The sequence below is a fragment of the Meles meles genome, chromosome 10, assembly GCF_922984935.1.
Source record: "Meles meles chromosome 10, mMelMel3.1 paternal haplotype, whole genome shotgun sequence".
NCBI lineage: Eukaryota > Metazoa > Chordata > Mammalia > Carnivora > Mustelidae > Meles > Meles meles.
Genome location: NC_060075.1, coordinates 99233765 through 99254720, shown reverse-complemented (window position 1 = coordinate 99254720; position 20956 = coordinate 99233765). Strand labels below are relative to the sequence as shown.

The window sequence follows — 20956 nt, the reverse complement described above, 5'->3', positions numbered from 1 at the left end:
GATTTTCGAAAGGAAAGCCGTCATGTGAAAATGCTTGGTTTGACCAAAAAAGAGTGTTTTTGTAATTCAGAGAATGTCAGAGTGTCCGTGACGGCAGTGAGACGCACCTGCTCCCGGCTGGCGGCAGCAGCTTCTGACTCTGACGCATCTCTCCAACAGAACTTCCTGAACGCCAGCAGCTGCCCTGAAATCCAGGGGTTCTTGCACGTGAAGGAGCTGGGGAGGAAGTCGTGGAGAAAGCTGTACGTGTGTTTGCGGAGGTCGGGCCTTTATTGCTCCACGAAGGGGGCGTCCAAGGTGGGTTTTAAAGCCGCCGCTGCCACCACCGTCACACCAGGCCGGAGGCATTCAGAGGGGACGCGGCTTCCTTGGAAAAGCACATCCGGGTCCCCCAGGCTTGTGATAACTGGTGAAGCTGACTCCCAGTTCCCGGCCCGCCAGTCTCCCTCGGAAGCTAGGTGACTGCCCAGACCTGCGGGCCCCTGGGCCGGCCAGCCCCGGTCTTGGGAGCAGAGCCTCCTTGGCGGCCTGAGTCCCTGGAGGATCCTGACTTAGTTTCCAGAGTATGGAAGCTGGCATCCAGGCTGGCCGTGGGGTGGCTGGTAGATTGTCACCAAGCTAGTACGCGTTACCATAGATATTTCCAGGAAGAGATTGGAGCTGTGTGTGTATGTCCAGGAAGGGCAGGTGAGAGACGGAAACTACAGCAGCAGGCTTCCACAGCTGGGGCTCTGGGGGCTCGCCCTGCTGGCTGGCGTCCTTGCACACTCCTGCTTGCACACTGTCCTCGTGGTGCGTGAACACGCCCTGCACCGGGAGAGGGCCCTGCAGACCGTGGCCAAGCGTGCATCATTCCTGCCGGGAGAGAGGAGGGAGGGTCTGTGGGGACCCCAGGCGAGGGTGCTGAGGACCAGGCCACCTTCGAGCTGCTCTGGGCAGTTAGCGGCTGCCCCGTGTGAGCCAGGGACGAGGGGCGTGGGCAGTGGAGCCGTTTCCATCCCGTACGAGGCTGGGAGGACAACTTGATTTCCCGACTTCCCAGTGCCCTCGTAGAAGCTGACCCCAGAGCAGGAAGCAGAACTAGGACGATGGAGGCTCAGGGACGAGGATGGGACACGCTGTCGAGGGAAGACAGCAGGATGTCTGGACTTAAACACCACGGCTGCAGAGGTGGCCTGGGCCGGGCGTGACAGCGTGCTCTCTACTTTGAACCTTAGGCTCTAGTGTTCTCTGGCCTTCACTTTGAATGTTTGGTTCAGGAGCTTTGATACAGCATATGGCAGAGTCTCAAATACGCTGTCTCGTGGGGTTTTGGGCTTTTTTAAAGATTTCATGTATTTCTTTGAGAGAGAGTCAGCGAGCATGAGAGAGCAAGAGAGCACAGGCAGGGGTGGGAGCCGCCGGCAGAGGGAGCTGAGCAGGGAGCAGGGACCCTGACACCAGGAGACTCCATCCCAGGACCGTGGGATCATGACCTGAGGCAGACGCTCATGCGACTGAGCCGCCCAGGCACCCCACTGTCGCAGTCTGGGCGGTGGTTTTCTTGGTGAGGGCTGGGTGCCTTTGATCCTCCTCAGCACTTACTCCGTATGACCAGTCGGTCTGTGGGCTCTGAGAGAGGAATGCACGCACAGTGTGCGCAGACCGCCCGCTTTGATGAGCACACAGAAGCACCTGCCGTCTGCTGGGTGGCTGACCCCCCTCTCCCGCAGGAGCCCCGACACCTGCAGCTGCTCGGGGGTTTGGAGGAGAGCAGCGTCTTCTCGCTAATCGCTGGCAAGAAGCAGTACGGTGCCCCCACCGACTACGGCTTCTGCATAAAGGTACCGCCCTCCCGCCCTCCCCGTGGCATCCCATCGGGGACTTCGGGATGGAACCCAAGGCTCCTGTCTTGGCGCTGGGGTTGTTTGGGTTATTTTGTTACAGAAAGACAGATTCCCGGTGCACTGATTCATTCCTGGTTGTCACTCCGTGTCGCTCTCTGAGTAGCACCTTGGGGAGAGGTAGAGGATGTGGCGGGCAGTGTATCAGTGGGCTCCACGGCTCAGCGACCCTCGCCTGTCACTTGGGTGGCCTCCGGGGTACTGAGAGCCAACACTTTCCGTGTGGGCTTCGGGTCCCCGGGACAGTGGGTGTGCCCCCTGCCCTGCCTCTGCACTCACGTGTGAGAGCACGGGCTCACGCATATCTCAATGTGCGCACACATGAACACTGAGATGTGCTCACATACATGCACACGCGCATACATGCGCGCACAGATATGGACACATAGATGTGCTCACACGCACCTGCACACATGCACACAGTGCCTGAACACAAGATGAGCACGTGCGTACACGTGCACAGACAGATGACACATGCATGTGCTCACATACACACCCGCACACGTGTGCACACTGCATAAACACAAGGAGATGCACACATGCGTTCACGTGCACACACAGCTGTGGACACACCGTTGCACACCTGTGCACGGCTATGGGAATGAAGACGCACATGTATATACGTGTGCACACACCCGTGTGCAGGGCACGCTCTCCCCTGTGGAGGCCGAGCTGATGTCAGCGATGGTCACAGTAGAGGCTGCTTCCTGCGTACACAGGGCTCGTGAGCTGCTCCGCTAAGGGCTCTCCCACTGTCTTCTGGCTGCATCTTCCCAGGTGCTCATGTGGGAGCTGAAGCAGCCCCATTGTTCATATCCATGCTCCAGAGAGCATGTGCGCGGAGTCCCCCAGCCAGGCTGACCTCCAAGCCCTGGCCCCACCCCAACCTGAGGTGAGGCCAGGGAGCGGGAGCCACTGTTCCCACAAATCCCAGCTTGTGCTTCACCTGGTGAAGCTTCTTGGGCTTGCGAGGAGCAGGAGCCTAGCGCCCGAGGTACACGGGAAAGCAGCGCAAGGGCGGCCTCTGGAGGGGCTGGGGCCACTGAAGCCCAGGTGGCCGGCATCCGGCATCCCCTCCATTCCCACCATCACACCTGCACCGGTTCTCCCCATCGCCAGGTAAACCCTGCCTCTGCTTGGGGCCCTGCCATTCCTCCACAGCGGCATGTGTGACAGTGACCCGTCACCTGCCCCAGGCTGCTTGCCCCCCACATTCCCCTTCTCCGGGGTGACGCTAGCCACACTCTCTGGACCGTCCATCGGTCCCACCTTGGGGCCACTCAGATATGCCACAGGCCCTGACCCCCTCAGGCTTCCTCCTCACTGGCCAAGCCCAGAGGATCCCTTTCTCAGCTGCCACGTTGGTCCTCCTGGGAGACGTCTTTCTTCCACAGTTCCGGGCCCTGTTCTCCGGTTGAATCCAACTTTGCCCACACAGACCTGGGCACCCTCTTGTCCCCGTGACACCCACCACCTTGCCTGGTGAGAGTTTGTGTCCTCTGAGATCCACCTGTTAGGGGCTGGCCGAACCCTCGTGACTCAACCCAACCCAGGCTGGTCTGTGCCAGGCGGAAGACGCAGCCTCTCTGGTCCCATCCTGCTGGCTGGCTGGTGCGCACCGGGCCCAGTGCTGCCTGGCACGGGCATGTTCTGCGTTCACCGTGTCACACTCACGGGGTCCTCTCTCACCTCCTGCAGCCAAACAAAGTCAGGAACGAGACGAAGGAGCTGCGGTTGCTGTGTGCCGAGGACGAGCACGGCAGAACGTGCTGGATGACGGCGTGCAGGCTCCTTAAGGTATGCGGCGTCCCGTGCACGCCCTGCGTGTCGTCGTGGGCGTTCCGTGCGCGCCCTGCGTGTCGTCGTGGGCGTCCGGTGCGCGCCCTGCGTGTCCTCGTGGGCGTCCTGTGCGCGCCCTGCGTGTCGTCGTGGGCGTCCGGTCCGCGCCCTGCGTGTCGTCGTGGGCGTCCGGTGCGCGCCCTGCGTGTCCTGGTGGGCGTCCTGTGCGCGCCCTGCGTGTCGTCGTGGGCGTCCGGTGCGCGCCCTGCGTGTCGTCGTGGGCGTCCCGTGCGCGCCCTGCGTGTCGTCGTGGGCGTCCCGTGCGCGCCCTGCGTGTCGTCGTGGGCGTCCCGTGCGCGCCCTGTGTGTTGTCGTGGGCGTCCCGTGCACGCCCTGCGTGTCGTTGTGGGTGTCCTGTGTGCGCCCTGTGTGTTGTAGTGGACAGCCCTTCCCGTGGCCCGCCAGCCCCGTGTGCCCGCACGTCCTTCCAAACAGGGTCTCAGAAGCTGCTCCCAGAGGCTTCCCGTTAGGTCAGAGCTGGCTTCCGACTGCGGCCCCTGCCGTTCCGGCACGTGGTGGGACTCAGAGTGGCACCCCTGGTTTCTCCCACCAGAGGCCCGGAGCCCCTCCACCAGTGAGACAGCCAGAAATGTCTCCAGATGTGACCAGATGTCCCTGGGTGGGGCGTGGGGGCGGGGGACTGCGCTGGCTGAGAGCCTGGGGTCTAGGGAAATAGGTATAGAAAGACCAGAGCAGGCACCAGGGAGAGAGAGAGCATGTCGCTCGTCAGGAGGGTTAATGACTTCAGAGACTGAGCATCAGACTCTCGCTTCCCGAAAAGCCCGGCCCACGAGGGAAACGTGGGACGCCATGCAGCTCCCCATAGCGCCTGACGGTCATAGCGTCTCCTGCCCACATGTTCTTAAGGGCGTCTGTTGCGTAAAACCTTGGTGCCCTTGGCAGCCACTCCCGGTAACTGCCACGGTGATTCTGTATGACCCCACGGTGAAGGCTAGGCGTGTGACGGCAGAGGACACCTCACTTCTGCGATCCAGGAAAAAGCCTGTTGGTGCACATCCGTGCCCCACGTGGCTGCTGTTCCTCACATACATAAAGCCCATGGGCATCGCACCATTGTGCACAGTGGTTGTGTAAGACGAACCTCAGGGCGTCTGGAGGAGAAGGCATGGTCAGTGGTGGCCGACCCGTGCCAGGGGTCTAGGAATCTCTATGAAAACGCCAACCTTCCCCGAAGCTTCCAGCCGGGCAGAGCATCAGGGCAGAGCCACCTAGGGAAACAGACCTGCGGAAAGAGGCATAGCTCATGACCCCTTGGAGATGCCGGGGGCCACCTGCTCCAAGCACGGGCATCCTGGAAGCCTCCCTTCCCCAGAACCGCACCTGGTTTTATTTTTGCTGCCTTTAAACAAAGACAGGTTAGGCGTAAATGTTACAATTTCGTAATCAGGGAGTAGACGTTAATGTGGGTACAGGACACTGCAGATCGGAGCTGACTCCTGGACAAGCTAGCTGTACAGGTTCTGGGATGCCATTCAGAGGATAGTCCTCAGTGACATGAAGAACGTTGTCCTCTCCGGAGTGTGTTGTGGGAAAATTTCCGGGACGTATTATGATGAATTAAGCGAAATGCTCCCTTGGTTGTAGGAGCAAGGAAAGAAGCTAGAATGCATCCGTGCATTTGCTGGTGTGCACGGGAGCACTCGGCGAGACTGCGGGTGGGACAGGCACGGACCCGCACACACGGGGGCAGGCGGGAGGGACACTTTCAACGGTTCTGTATGTACGTGATTTATTTGGATCTGCGGATGCATAGTCTGTGTTGGAAAAAGCAGGAAAGGAAGCAGGAGCACGTCTGTGACACTGTGGGATTGGTGCTTGGGGTCGTGCACAGCCACTCCAGGGAGCGAGGTCTCCACCAGGCATCGTACGTGAGACGACGGCAGGGTCAGCAGAACAGAACCGGGCACAGGGAGGGACACGCACAGAACGAGCAGTGACGGTCACATCCAGCGTTACCGTTAGTGCCAACAGGAACGCGTCCCGCCAGAGGTTAGCGCAGGTTCAGGAACGTTTGCGAGCATTTGCTTTGGGCCGGACTCTTCCTCACGTTTAACCTCGCCGTAGCTGGGCGGCACGCGTGCCTGTCGTCATCCTCCCTGGACCAAGGACAGAGCTGAAGCCCGTCGCATCCTGCCCGGGGGCGGGGGCCAGGGGCCTACTGGTGTGTGCACCGTCAGCTCTGGGGTCCAACACTGGACCCTCTGTGAGAGGCTCCGCTGCCCTCCGTGTGAGCCGGCAGGAAGGGTACGCCCGTCCATGTCTGCACATGGCCTTGTTGCCTCCAGTCAGCCCCAGACCCCACATCCCAAAGGCTGTTCCTGAAGGCGGTGAGGGTCTGGACTGAAAGGCCACTGGTGTGGTTGTGACGGGCTTGGGCCACTCAGGTGACACAGAAGCTGAAGGGCACCTTCAGTTCCAGCTGGTTATGCGCCGCGGTGTCTTACCACCACCAAGCAGGCTGATGGACCTCCTCCCACGTGAGAACACCTGACTTCGCCAACCCCCTCCCCATCCCATCTCGAACTGTCTCGGTGTCAGAGCAGGAAGCAAAATCAGAAGACTATAAACCCTCGCTTTGTACCCCGACGTTACCTTCAGAATGGGGTGCATTTTCTCCCGGGAGTCGGGGCTGTTTGGAGCCATGGTAAACCTTATAAAGTGCGTCTGTTCCTTCTGCCCAGCTCCTGTCCCAGCCTCCCGGGTGTGAGCATGGACTCAGGTCCCTCACTGTCCGTCTCCCTGACGGGGGACCTGACCAGGAGATGGTCCATCCGTCTGCCCTCCCTGCGCTTGCTCTGTGCCGGGTCTTAGTCCGGATGTCATCTTCCCTGGTGCCCCCCAAGTCCCTCTTGGACAGCCAGGATTGCCCGGCACTCAGAACATAACAGATGCTTGGAAAAATTGAGCTGGATGACAGCAGGCACCACCCAGACTCCTGTGTCTGCCTGTGACTGTTTCTTTTTTGAAGCTCTTCCTCCTGGTGTCCTGGACAAGGCCAGCATCGACCCAGGGCCTGCAGGGGCAGCAGGCAAGAGCTTGGACCTCAGAGAGTCTGGGCCGGAGTCCAGGGGTCTCAGCAGCACAGACTAAGGAGACACTGGCTGCGCCTTTCCACGGTTGACCAGAGGTCTTGTCGGTAGAGTGATGGCAGGTCCCTGGAGCACTAGTGCTCAGACTGTCCTGTTCCCAGAAGGGGGTCAGACGTATGTGTCCTCCCTGGAGGAAGCATTGCCTTTCTGCTGGCCCCACTGTATCTAGGAGTCACTCCTGAGTGATGGCTAAGGCTGCAACAGCAGTCCGAGTTGTATTAAAATCCCGGGGCTTGTTGGAGAGCAACACCTTATTTTCAGTGAGCCAAAGACCTTTTGTGGTCCTCTTTAAAGAGGAGCTCGAGCCTGAGTAGAAGAGGACGTGCCCTGCTGTCCCCAGAGACGCTTGGGGGACAAAGCCAGCAGGTAGTATTGGCTGCCATTCCTCCTTCCTTCCTATCGCATGGCTAATGATTTCGTAGCCATGGGGGGGGGGCGTGGAGGGAGCACTAACCTTTGTTGCTATGCTCTATTATCTCCCCCCACCTTCTAGAAGTTTCCAAAACTGCCCTAGAAATTCCTCCCCAGGAGGAAGGTGTGGCTTCCCGAGCGCAGGTTTCTGTAAGGAAGGCTTGCTGTAGAGACGTCCCCAGCCCACTCAGGCAGTTCAAATGTCTGGCAGTCGTCCCCAGCAGGATGCCCGGAGCACCTCTGTCAGAGGCGGCCTGCACGCCCCACCCTGTCACGTCCCTCCCTCCCCGCCCCTACCCGTGCTGTCCGTGCTGTGTGCCAGCCTTCCAGGCCGCAGCAGCCTGAACGAGGGGAGCAGGACGAAACAGGAGGGCAAGTAAAATGGACGGAAGGTAGAAACCAAGGCACATAAAAACGGGGAACTTGAAATGGGGAGAGGAAACGCTCACTGCACTCCTCTCCCTACAGTTGTCTTTTAAGAAGGAAATGTGTGCAGAAACAAAGGAGACCCTAAAATTGACTGCAAAATCCAGAAGGAGAAAATCATCCACAATTTTAGTTTCTCTAAGTTTCCGGGAACGTTTTAAGTTCTGTGTGGCGTGAACGGTAACAGACCGTGGAACCTGCGAGGCACGTGGACATGTCAGTCAGCATCCTGTCCTGCTTCTGGGGCTACACTGTCCTTCCAGAGCCTGCTCAGATTTCCTCTCCGCGAGTAACCGAGGAACACGGCTGCCTATTTGTACGTCTCCTTCAAGACCGTAGCTTCCTCAGGGTCCAGAGTTCATCTTGTACTCGCTTTGTGTTCCTGGAGCTGAGCCCGCCAATAATGGATGGTGACCCTAAACCCTTGTGCAGTCTTTGCACAGGGAAATAAACTTCCATCTCGCTTAAGAACGTCAATGTTGAATGTTTAATTCCATTCCAAGAGAAAGGGTGTCATTCACGTGACGGTGTTCACCACTCATACGCCATCGCGTGTGGGGAGGCTGTTTGCTCTCATGGCACATGTTGACTCTGAACCGTCAACCGTCACCATTCCCCTTATGTGGGGACGTCTCTGCAGTCCCTTTATACCCTGGAGCAGGACATCAGCTGTCACTCATTTGTCTTCTTTGTGAAAGTGCCCGAGAGTGTTGCATTCAAGCAGATGTGAATAAGAAATAAGAAATGTTTTGCCCAGGGGTGCCTGGGTGGCTCAGTGGATTAAAGCCACTGCTTTCAGCTCAGGTCATGATCCCAGGGTCCTGGGATCGAGCCCTGCATCGGGCTCTCTGCTCAGCAGGGAGCCTGTTCCCCCCTCTCTCTCTCTGCCTGCCTCTGCCTACTTGTGATCTCTGTCTTTCAAATAAATAAATAAAATCTTTGGGGAAAAAAAAAGAAATGTTTTGCCCAAAATGGGGCGAATAATTCTATGGCCACATGTTCTTTTTTTCAAGCAATGGAAGGAAGTGTAAAGGAAAAAGAATGATTGGACTGTGTTTCTTTAAAACCCACTCATCTAAAATAAAAAGGGAATACCGTTAAGGAATTGATACTGTAGGTCGTGTACAGAAGGTTAATAATCTGAAAACTGTCATTTTATGCCAATAAAACTGCCCCTCTGAAGGCTGGAGTATTTTTTTGTAAGTGGGGAAAACGAGAATTCTTAGTCACGGAAATTCAAAATATAACTGTGGGAAGTACACAGCTTCTTTAATACTTAAGGCAAACATAATATTTCAAGACTACAGTGCAAATAAAACACAATTCGATACCTGCTTAAAAACAAACTAGTTAGGTGGCTCGTGGGTCAAGGGCGAGTCCTCCGAGTGAATTATTGGAACTGGGAGCAGTCTTGGGCCGTCCTGAAGGGTGTGTGTGTGTTTCCCTTCTTATTCTTTCTTTGCCCTGAATTTGATGATTTTTCTCTAATGCTTTGAAAGGGATCCTTAGACCATTGATTTTAAGCCTTACGTTTTCAACTGTCCTGTTTGTACAAGTATTCGATTCGGAGTGTTGGTACGCACACGTGTGTGCGTAGATGATACGTACATGGTGCGTAGATGGTACGTACCATCTCTTCACATGCCACACACATTTCTGCTTAGAAGACCACACGTGCACACGTGCATGTATGGGTGTGTGTTGTTAGGTCACACAAATTTAGAACACTTACGTCTCTGGGCCCCCAGGTGGCTCAGTGGGTTAAAGCCTCTGCCTGCGGCTCAGGTCATGATGAGGTCCTGAGGATCCTGAGGTCCTGGGATGATCGAGCCCCACATCGGGTTCTCTGCTCATCGGGGAGCCTGCTTCTCCCTCTCCCCCTGCTTGTCTGTGCGTGCGCTCTCTTTCTCTCTCTCTCTCTCAAGTAAATAAATAAAATCAAAAAGAACATTGATGTCTGTCTGACATCGATTCTCTGGTCCTTCCGAAACCTGCTGTTACCTGCACTGGGGACGCCTGCCCCGATGCCTCACCCACCCGACGTTACCGCGGGTATGTCTGTGTCTGCACGGTTTTTCTCCTCCTTTCTGTGTTTCTGCCTTTCCGGGTCCTCCTCTCTGACAAACACCTTGTGATTGGACTTTCTCCTCTGGTCATCTTCACGTTCTCGTTGGCGTGTTTGTTGGGAAAGGTGTCCTTCCGCAGCTTTTCAGGAATGTTGGTGCTTACGTCTGCCATTCGCTGTTTGTTTTCAATTTGTCCCATCAAACTGTATTTATTTTTTTCCCCATTTAAATTTGGGGGGGCAGGGGAGACCCATCAGTTAGTTTTATTTCTATTTCTAACCTCCATCCACGTTGTTTCTCTCCTTCTCTCCTTCCTGGCTATCCTGGCACGATCTTACCCTCGCTGGACCCCAGCCTGCCCGGCTGTCCCCACCGTGTCTGTGCAGGGGTGAGGCCTTTCTCAGTGTCTCATCCTAGATTTCAGTTCTTCCCGTGTCTTAAGCCACTTAAGACTTAGAAGAGGCCCTGTCGTTAATTTGGATTCTTTTCACATCTACACCTACACTTTCCTGGGTTTGCATCCCTTTCGGGGACCAGAGACGTGCCGAGTTCTTCCAGCATGGGTCTGCCGGGAGCGGCCTCTGTCGGCTGAGATGAGTTCGTCTGTCGTCATTCTCTCTCGCCTCCACTGTAGAGGGAACTGTCCACGGACCCTGGGGTCCCTTCCGCCCACCGCCGCCCTCCGCACCCCGTTCCACTGCCTTCTCTCTGTGTATTCGTGGGACTCAGCCGCCTTCCGCTTGCGGCTCCTGTGACCGTGACGTGTGCTCTTCCCCACGTGTGTCTGTTGCTCCATCTCTGTTTTCTGCGGTCGTGCTGGGATGTGTGGGGATGTGGGTTTCTCCCTGGTAGCCCGCCCCGAGATCCTACAGCCTTTCGTCTGTCTATCCGTTCTGGAACATGCTTGGCCGGCAACCCTTGGGTGCTTCTTGCGGCCCGTCCCCCATGTTCTGGGAGCACCGGCACACACATGGTGGACCTTCTGGTGGTGGTCCAGACACCAGAGGACACCCTGTGGGGTTGAAGCTAGAAATGAGCTACCTCTCGATAACTGCGTCTCCTTGCCCGACCGTCTTCCTTTCCCGTGTGGGCGAGCGGGGGACCGGGGTACAGGCGGGGCCGGTTGCAGGCGAGCGGGACTCTGCTTATTGTCTGGGCCCAGGAAGCATGGGTGGGGGGGCAGGCTGTGTGTGTTCGAACCCAGAGTCCTTACTTTACCGTGACCCTGAGTGACCTGCCTCACTTCCCTGTTGCATCTGTTACTTGTACTTGGGGATGAAGGACACGTTTCCTGACGTGGCGAGGAGTAAAATGAAGTGAAGCTCTTGGAAGTGTACCTGGCCCATAGCAGCATTCATGAACGTTAACTGTGGAGATAGACCTTTTTTTTTTTTTTAAGACTTTTTAAATTTATTTGAGAAAGAGAGAAAGCATGAGCAGAGGGAGGAGCAGGGGCAGAGGGAGAAGCAGGCTCCACGCTGAGCAGGGAGCCCGAGGACGGCAGACTCCATCCCAGGACCCTGGGATCATGACCCAAGCTGAAGGCAGACGCTTAACCAGCCGAACCCCTAGGCGCCCCTCGATCTTATTATTACATCGTCACTGCCTGCTTCTCCTTGCCCCCCGCCAGCGTGAGCGAGCCAGTAAGCTGCTCCTGTCCACAGGGGACAGGTGTGCAGGGGCGAGGCTGTGCACCCACAGCGGCGGCTGGGGTCGCTCCCTGTTGCGTACTCCGTGGGGTCCTTCCCTGCACCCGTGTGCTGCGTTCCGGGGCTTGGGGGACTCCAGGGCCCCCGGCGGCTGACTCTAGCCTTCCCCCTGCAGTACGGAATGCTGCTGTACCAGAACTTCAGGATCCCGCCCCCGCGGAAGGCCTTGCTGCCCTCCTTCTGCACGCCGGTGGTGAGTGCGTCCGCAGGCGGGCCCCTTCCCGGCATCGCGGCTGAGCGCGGGTTGTTTCCGGGGAGACGGGTTTGTCTGGCGGGCGGGCGGTGTGACTGCTGGGGTCGGGTCCTGTACCGGTCAGGGCAGTGGCTCTGTTCAGGAGCTCAGGGACTGTCACCAGCCATGTCTTGCTCTCGCCGGGGGCAGCTGTGGCACTATGGCCACGGGTGACCCTGAAGCTGGAGCCTCCCCTGGTGGGAATTAGAACTGGGAGTGTCCTTGTCCTCAGGATGTCCTCTCTTTCCCAAAGGTGGAGGAACACTTCGTCCTCTCCAAACACGACCCTTTAGCTCACCCAGGCCCATTCCCGGGAGGGGCCGGGTGTGCACAGGGAGGGTCTGTGTGTCACCCAGAACTGAGCCCCTGGGGGAGGGACTTGGTGGCTGCTGGGGGCCTGCAGGGGACCCCACCAGTTTGGGTGCAGTGAAGGGACTGGAGCGTTTCTTATTCCCCTCCAGAGAAACCAAAGCCACCTCTAGGTCAAGGGCCCTCCTGCCAAAGAATTTCCACCTGAACCTTAGAGTGGGGGGCAGGATGTTCCGTCACCCTTCCCTGGCCGTCTCTGGCCTGGTTCCCTACATTTTAAGAACTTATGGCCTTTCCTTCCAGCGCAGCGTCTCTGAGAACTCCCTCGTGGCAATGGATTTTTCTGGGCAAACAGGAAGAGTGATCGAGAACCCGGCCGAAGCCCAGAGCGCGGCCCTGGAGGAAGGCCATGCCTGGAGGGTAAGGCCAGGCCATCCCGTGGACAGGCCCCCTCGTGGGTGGTGTCCTTGCCCCCCCGGTGGCCTCCCGGAAGATCGGCCCCCTGGGTGCCATTGCAGGGACAAGGTGCTGGGAGGGGACGGTGACATCAGAGTCTCAGCTCGGGGTTCCTCCACATTCCCAGCACCATGAGAGGAGCGGGGCAGGAGCAGAGCCCTCTGACCTCGTGGCTTCTGCACAGAGCTGCCCCTGCTAGGGGGTGGTCAGTGGCAGTGTGTGGACAGCACGGAGCCTACCCACCCTGACGCGGCCGGTCGGTGCTCATACCATGGCTCGACCAGCTTCCTGGCCTTGGAAGTCTCTTCCCTCGGGAGGCTCCTGCTCCTGACCTCCCCAAGGGGAGAGTGTCCCCCGATTTCAAATTCTCTGAGATTTACAGACAATGTACAAAATGTGAGCCTGCTGCTCTGGCTCCGAGAGTTCCCTGAACCTCTGTCTCAGAGCGTGTTGGAAAGAACGTCCCTACGGACCTGTAGGCCAAGTGTTTCCCGTGGAAAAGCTCGTGCTTTTCTCCCAGGACGTCCCATGAATTTCACTGTGTGCTTCAGTCCTGGGGTCGTGGGGATTCCTCAGGATGCTTCTGTTTTCACGCCTGTGGCCAGATGTGGAGGCCTGGGGAGGCTGTCCTTCCACAGCCAAGGGCCCCACATCCCGGCCGGGCCTCCCCGCACATGTGTGTCCCCAGCGGTGGCCGGCCGTGCCGGTCTGCTGTCTCAGCGCTCACAGGGCGTTCCTTCCACAGAAACGAAGCACACGGATGAACATCCCAGGCAGCCAAAGTCCCCTCCACCCTTCCACCCTAAGTACAGGTAAGCGCCTCATGGCAGCCTGATCCTTTGGTCCTAAGGGTGGCCCCCATCCCTCCCAGAGCTTCCCCTGACCCCCAGGGTGCGGCGCTGATGGCCGGTTCGCTGTGCCTTCAGGGAATCCAATCCCTCTCCTTTCCTCTTCCCTCCCGCAGTGATCCACAGGACGCAGCACTGGTTTCACGGCAGGATCTCCAGGGAGGAGTCCCACCGGATCATCAAGCAGCAGGGGCTGGTGGACGGGTAAGGAAGTGGTGGCCTGGGGAGCGGGCTCCTCCCTGTGGTGCAGGGCGCACCTTCGGTCTGGTTTCTGAGACCCTGGGTGGCGGCAGTTGCTACAGCCCCAGTTGGAAGAGGGGAGAATGTGGCTCAGGGTCAGCGTGGGGCCAGGCGGGCTCAGCTGGCCAGTGGCCGAAGGAAGATCATAACCCGTCTGTTACCTATTTCTGCCTCTTTAGTGCACATCAGACGGACGGACCAAGGGCACAAGCTGGTTGTTTTTCATTCCCAGGGCAGGGGCAAATGAAAGAATAACGTTTTTATTTACATGTGATCAGGTGGCTTGTGCTGAGAACAAACAACCCCAAAGCCTTTAAGGCTTCAAGCCACAGAGCCAGATCATTTCTCACAGTCGGAGCTGGTAGAGGGGAGTCCTCCTCACCGGGGCCAGCTGTCCTGGGGGCGGATCGGCCTTCCTTCCTGGTCTGGCGGCTGGTATTGGTGTTGGCTGCAGAGATGGGGCGACTGGGTGTGTGTGCCAGCAGGCTAGCCTGGGGACACTCGCTCCGTGGCCATCATGGGTCCCAGGAGTGAGAGAGGTCAAAGCTCGATGCACAGGCCCTTCTCAGGGCTACTATCCCACTGGCCGACGCAGGGCCCTGCAGCCTTGCTATCCTGGCCACTGAAGGAGCTGCCCAGGGCCTTGAATGTGCACCTGTGTCCTCCCCCCGACTCCCAGCAGGAGGTCCCCTCTGCCCGCCTCCCCCCCCCCACGTTAAAAGTTTTCCTATAGACATTTTAAAAATTTACCCAGGAGAGAAGAGGATAGCTAGTCCCCATGTAGTACTTGTCTGGTTTTGACGGTTTGCTCATTTTAGTTTGTCTGTGTCCCTTCCTGCATGATTGGCTCCTCCCCGCTCTGCCTTCCTTCTCTTGGAAGAGTTTATTTGTTTATTTTTTTTAAAGATTGTATTTATTTATTTGAGAGAGAGAAAGGGAGAGAGTGAGTACACACACACAAGCAGGGGGAGAGGCAGGCAGAGGGAGAGGGAGAGCAGGCTCCCCACTGAGCAGGGAGCCAGATGCGGGGCTCAATCTCAGGACCCTGAGATCATGACCTGAGCTGAAGGCAGACACTTAAAACGACAGAGCCCCCCAGGTGCCCTGCCTTCTAGAATATTTTAAAATAAATTGCAGACATTCTATATTTTACCAGTAAACATAGTGTGTCTCTAAAACGTAAAGACCCTTGTATTTTGACATGATTCCTTAATATCTAAAATCCAGTCTGGGTTCAAATTTCCCTAATTGCTGCAAAAAGAAAAAAAAAAAATCCTTGAAACTGAGTTGGTTCAAATGGGGGCTGACAAATGACGTTTGGCTGGTAGGTCTCATGCCCCCTCAGATAGGACGATGTCCCTCTGCTTCCTTCTCTTCTTCTCATCCGCTTGTCTGTTGTTGAAGCAGTGGGCGAGTCGCTGGCTGCAAAGGCGGCTGAGCGCTCGACTTCTCCCTCCAGTGAGGGGTCAGTTTGGAGAAGAATGGTTCGGCCTCGCCACCTTCCCGCGGTGACAGATGAGCTCCTGCTCGTCTAAACTAGGACTATGTCCGCAGACTCCTAAGCACTGGGCTTCTTTCAGTCAAAACTTACTATTTTTGATGCTCGCTTTGGCCAACGGGACTTGGTCAGGTCGGTTCCTGAGCTCTTCTGACGCACCACGGACAGTGCTGGATCCCAGAGTGACCCGAGAGCATTCGGCTCCCCTGAACGTTGCTCTTCGGAAATACGCTCTTTCTAGTGGAAAGCAGCTTCTGGACGTCACAGCGTGGGCCGTTTCCGGGGACAGAGCTAGGACATAGGCTCTTTTTCCCCCACAGTGAAAAATAAAAATTTGAAGCCCTCTCTTTCAGGGTTCACACTGATACCGCAAACGTGCCGGAAGATGACAGGGTTTGTCCCCTTGATTTTACTGTATTTCTCTTCTCTTACTCCAAAATCTTACTAGGACATAATTATTTGTAAAAACTGACTTCCCTATGTCTCATCACTTCTGGAAAGTAGTCCTGTGGCCCTCGTAGTCCTGAAGGCGTGTTCCAGGCATGTCACGTCCAAGAGCCATGTTTAAACCAGCTCCTCTCCGGGGTTCTAGCAGCAAACCTCTGAGTGGTCAGTGAGGGTCATTTGTCTCTATTTGCTTTCAGTTTTTGTCAGCGGATCGGCTTTGGTTTTAGTTTAATGCTGCCCGGTAATTCTACAAAACACTCCCCCAGTTCCAAAGTCAGAATGGTGAAACCAGGTGGGCTCCCTGCAGACTCTCCCCTGCCCCCCGTACCTCCTCTGCTATGGGAGCCCATTTTATGAGGTCTGTGCATCCGCTCGCTGTGGCAGGTGCACCCACACGGTGAGGGTCTGCCTGTCTCGGGCTCAGTGTTTCCAGGCTGATGGTAGGACAGTGGGGAGCTGTCCCCTCATAGTTTGGTTCAGCAGACGTCTCTGCTGGTGGTGCCCAGACCTGTGTGGGCAACGGCCTCCCCACGGCCCCTCAGGCTGCGAGAGGGTGTCCTCCTGTCTCCTCTGTCGCTGGGGAGGCCGAGCCTCTTTCTAGAGATTGAAACCTCCTCGGGCATTTCTTCTCTTTTTACCATTCTGCAAGCTGTTTGTATGTTCTGCCCAGTGTTCTCAGTCTGTTTTCTGCAAATGTTCTTTCTTATATCATTGTGTCGAATTTTGACTTTGCATATGGCTCGTGTCTGTTTCCTATTTGGTTTGGGTTGCACAGGCTTTTTTTTTAAAGATTTTATTTATTTATTTGGCAGACAGAGATCACAAGTAGGCAGAGAGAGAGGAGGAAGCAGGCTCCCTGCCAAGCAGAGAGCCCAATGTGGGGCTCAATCCCAGGACCCTGAGACCATGACCTGAGCTGAAGGCAGAGGCTTAACCCACTGAGCCACCCAGGCGCCCTGTACAGGCTTTTTTTTTTTTTTTTTAAAGATTTTATTTATTCATTTGACAGAGAGAGAGATCACAAGTAGGCAGAGAGGCAGGCAGAGAGAGAGGAGGAAGCAGGCTCCCTGCGGAGCAGAGAGCCCGATGCGGGGCTCGATCCCAGGACCCTGAGATCATGACCTGAGCCGAAGGCAGCGGCTTAATCCACTGAGCCACCCAGGCGCCCCGCCCTGTACAGGCTTTTTGATGCCAATTTTATGTAGTCGCCTTTATCATTTGTGTCCCTTTTTTGGGCCCTTGTCATGCTGGTTTTGGCCGCTCCGTAAAGGAGTTTGCTCCTGTTCTCCTCTAGGATTCCTATTGTTTCTCTTCTTCCCTTCAGTCTTTTTCTCCAGCTTTTCCCTCTGGGTGTTCCTTTTTGTTTGTGTAGATCCCAGATGCATTCGGAATGCATTTATTCTGGGATGCTGTGTAAAGAATGAGTCCTGTTTGTTTTCCCTGCGCGGCTGTCACATTGTTCCAAAATTACTGATTTGAAAGGTCATCCTTATCCAGCAACAGCCCTATTTTTAAAGCTTTAGAAGTGAGTCCTCCTCCCCTATGAGACTCTGAAGGGTCTGGCCCGTCTAAGGAGAGGGAAACCGAACAGTGACAGCGTGTGCATGCAGGGATGTGTAGGTTCCCGGGCTTTCTGTACAGACCGTACCCATTCGCAACCCCAAGCAGCATCAGAAGGGACCCCATGGTGCTCTGATGAGGTCACCACACTGGCTGTGGGGTTCGTTCCGAGGAAGCCCAGTGGTTCACTTGCCAGGGGGCATCAGAGTGCCGTAAAATCGAAGGTTCCAGAGGGGATGGGATTGGTGTCATGGACACTTGTGTCCCTCCCGGGGCCCCGGGCAATGTGGCACCGTGTCCCTCTGGAACACGGTGGATGGAACCTCAAAGGCCATGTGGGGACATGTGTGATCTGAGGACACTCCCCTGTGATTCCCAGCCAGGCCCACTCTGCCTTTAAGGGGCTGCCCCTGTGTGTGGGAGCTGTGCGATCCTTCAGCACACTCGGGCCATGAAATTATGGGTCTGTACCTGTTCTGTTTTGTTTTTTAAGATTTTGTTTATTTGAGAGAGCGAGCATGAGCCGGGGTGTAGGGGCAGAGGGAGAAGGAGAAGCCGACTGCTGGCGGAGCAGAGAGCCCGATGTGGGGCTCGATCCCAGGACCCTGAGATCAGGAACCAAAGGCAGTTGCTTCTCCCACTGAGCCCACAGGTGCCCCATGTCAGTGCCTGTTTCAAAAAAATAAAACGTGTTGGTTTTTTAACCATTTCCTAGAGTCCTTGTCGGCGAGGTCTCTGTCCGTTCGGGCCCACAGACGAGGATGAGCGTCCCTGTCATCTTTCCTGCCACAAACCAGCCGGCTCCCTGGCGTCTGCCCCGTTAATAAGCCGGGCTTTCTCCCCAGTGTAACCTTCAGTCCTGGTCAGGCTGGCCAAAATGAGGGTCAGGATAATGGGACCCATTCAGGTGTCATCACCATGACGCTAGACTTCCATTCATTGCTGGGCGCTTACGCAGGAAATGTGTTGGGAAAACAAGGTAAATGAAATAATCAATTCCCAATCTTGACTGATCCCTGCGGAGATAATGAAGGGAAGACGATTTAGAGAGCCCAGCAACGCGGAGAAAATGACTGAAAGTCATTAAAAGCCTTAACCTCAAAAGACACAGGGAGTTAGGAAGCGGGCCGGAAAGACAAGGGAGCTGGCGTCCACCTGGTGGGGAAGGGTCTTTGAAACCCCCGGGGTTCAGCTGCCTGCCTCCTTTCCCTCTTGCCACCCACAGCCAGCCTGCAACCTGGAGAAGGATTCTTCCAAGGGCAGATCTAGCGTTGTGGCCTCTGCTGACTGCCCGCTGGCTGCTCATTTCTTCTCCTGCAGCATTTCAGCTCTGTCCCCCGCCGTCCCCACCCGGGCCCTGCTCACACTGGGCCGGGCCCCGCCCACCCCTCTGCGGCCTGGGTCTCCAGCTCCAGTACCGTTGGTGAGCCCCGAGGAGCACACCAGTCCTCCCCTGCGGGGGAGGGAACTTCTCTGTCCAGATTTGGGTTGTTTGCAGCTCCCCACGGACCCCCATGTTAGGGGACAGGGGTCCTGTCCCAGGGCTAACACAGTGCCCCCGTCAGCGCCGTAACAGCGCTCAGCAGCCATGAAGGAACCATCTACACACGCCTCCTCTGATCTTACCCGTGGCCCTGTTGATCCCAGAAGCCGGGATTCCTCTGTGCCTAAAGCTGGCTGCTAGCTGCTGGGGAATTGGCTTAACCTCTCTGTGCCCGCTGCCCTCATCTTGAAATGAGAACCATGGCAAGGTCACGGTGGGGACTAAAGGAGTTGCCAAGTGCTCAGAGCCGCACTCATGACCCTGAGCTGGGTTGTCCTGCCCACCGCTGTCGGCCCCCCCACAGGCCTCGCTCTGCTTCAGGAGTCCATCAGGGGGCACATTTGCAAGATCTCCCCGCTACGTGGTCCTCAGCGCCTTCCTTCCTGTGCTGGGTTCCGGATTTCTATTTTTTTTTATTTTCCTTTTTTTTTTTTTTCAAAGATTTTTATTTATTTATTTGTGAGAGACAGAGACAGCAGAAGAGCTGGGTGAGGGGCAGAGGGAGAAGCAGGCTCCCCACTGAGCAGGGAGCCCGATGGGGGGCTTGACCCCAGGACCCTGGGATCATGACCTGAGCTGTAGGCAGAGGCTTAAGCAACTGAGCCGCCAGGCGTCCCTCTGTTCCAGATTTCTTGACCTGGCCGCGTTGCCTGCCACGCAGTCCTCCTGGGACCTGTCCCTGCAGAGGTCCCTTGGGCTATCATTGGGGCTCTGCGGTTTGTGGTTGGCAATCACTGGCTTCCTGGGCTCCTGTGGGTCAAGCGTCCCGTGCAGTCCGAGGCAGAACAGGCCAGTCACGGAGCTGATCTGTGGCAGGTCTGGGAATCCTACAAACTCCGGAGCCACATGCTTTTCAGACTACAGGTTCCTCTGAGTTAATAATGGCTGCAGACAGACAGCCACTGGGCATAAGCTATAAATCCCAAGCCTTTGTGAAAGCCTCAGCACTTTCCAGGGTCCTGCCCCAGGTGGAAGGTGTGAGGCAGTGCCTGCCTGCTCCCCAGGCCACTCCAGGGCCACATTCTGCCACGGTTCACCTGGTGTCTGCAGCAGGAAGTGCCTGGGAGCTCACTAAGCTGACAGGAGAGCGAGGGACAGACCAGCTTTTCCTGTTGGACAGCCTGGCGTCCAGGAAGTTCCCGGGGTTTGGCTTCTTTGGAATGAAATAACCCATAAGGCAGATCTTTGAGGTGGACAACCAAGGCATGTGGCTAGGCCCAGGAGAGGGGGAAGACCACCCCCCCAGCCTCTCAGGGTTCTGTGTGGCAGACACCCCACACCTAACCCTCCACGCAGGGCCAGCAATTCTTAGCACTGACTGCCCACCCCACGAGTCATGGGACTCTGGTCTCCCAGATGAACTTTGAAAGAGTATGTCTCCTGGGAACACGGGAATAAGGGGGGTGTGGCCACACGAGAGTGCAAAACCCGGTACTCCAGTCCCACGGCACCCACAGTGGATATTCCCATTTAAAGGCTCTGAGAAGTCCTATAGTAAAAATAATACCTTTCTCCCTTTTTAACACAGGACTTTGCCGTCCCATTTATCTGGTTTCTGTCTTAATAGTGGAGTCCAGTAGCAGATGGTGTGCTGTTTGGCTTGGATAAGGCTCTTTGTCACCTGGATTCTGGCGTTAGGGCTCTTCTTTCTTCCTTCCTAAGGTACAGCTGCTGCCTTCTCAACGCCCGCCAGGTGTGCTTGTGGAAAAGCAAAGATTTCTACTTCTTTGTGTTACTGGGATTTTTATGTATTTTTTAATCCTGAAATAAAGTTGCCAGAGTCTTACAAGGATCTCCTGTGTGCATTTTCTCAGATAACGCCGGCTGTCAATACCGTGGCCCATTTGCTTTATCAAAGCCTCCCTCCCTCCTCTTTTTGTCTGAACCCTTTGGGAGGTAAGTTCCAGATAGCATGATGTCCCTTGGATCCTACTTTTTTCGGTGGAAAATTTGTTAAGAACAAGGACTTATCTTCTATTTAACCACAGTACCCTTGTAAAAATTGGGAAGTAGGGGCGCCTGGGTGGCTCAGTCAGGTAAGCGTCTGCCTTCGGCTCGGTCATGATCCTGGGGTCCCAGGATCAAAGCCTGCATCTGCCTCCCTGCTCAGCGGGGCGTCTGCTTCTCACTCTGTCTGCCGCTCCCCCTGCTTGTGTTCTCTGTCTCCCTCTCTTTATCAAATAGATAAAATAGTTTAGAAAGATAAAACCTTTTTTAAAAAATTGGGAAGTTAAACATCCACATGGCTCTGATCTCTAATGCCTACACACTTGGTCCAGTTTTGCCAGTGGTTCCTCTCACATCCTTCACGGGAACGAAAACGTCGTAATTCTAAATGCTCCTATGGGGGCGTGTCTCGTTAGCCTTTGTCCTTCCTGG

The 20956-nt window shown here is 56.1% G+C and overlaps 1 protein-coding gene across 7 annotated transcripts in view; it reads left to right on the top strand.

Annotated features, from left to right (window-relative positions):
- The window catches only part of GRB10 (growth factor receptor bound protein 10), a 174734-nt gene that overhangs the window by 148874 nt on the left and 4904 nt on the right, over nucleotides 1-20956 (top strand). For 5 of the 7 annotated variants that reach the window (XM_046020843.1, XM_046020840.1, XM_046020842.1 and 2 more), the window contains 7 exons: nucleotides 160-297; nucleotides 1713-1823; nucleotides 3582-3680; nucleotides 11560-11637; nucleotides 12289-12405; nucleotides 13187-13253; nucleotides 13406-13493. In XM_046020843.1, the coding sequence (XP_045876799.1) occupies nucleotides 160-297; nucleotides 1713-1823; nucleotides 3582-3680; nucleotides 11560-11637; nucleotides 12289-12405; nucleotides 13187-13253; nucleotides 13406-13493 (698 nt within the window). Of the gene's footprint in view, nucleotides 1-159; nucleotides 298-1712; nucleotides 1824-3581; nucleotides 3681-11559; nucleotides 11638-12288; nucleotides 12406-13186; nucleotides 13254-13405; nucleotides 13498-20391; nucleotides 20474-20956 lie in introns of those variants that run through there. The other 2 variants (XR_006820515.1, XM_046020845.1) reach the window with 2 other exon arrangements.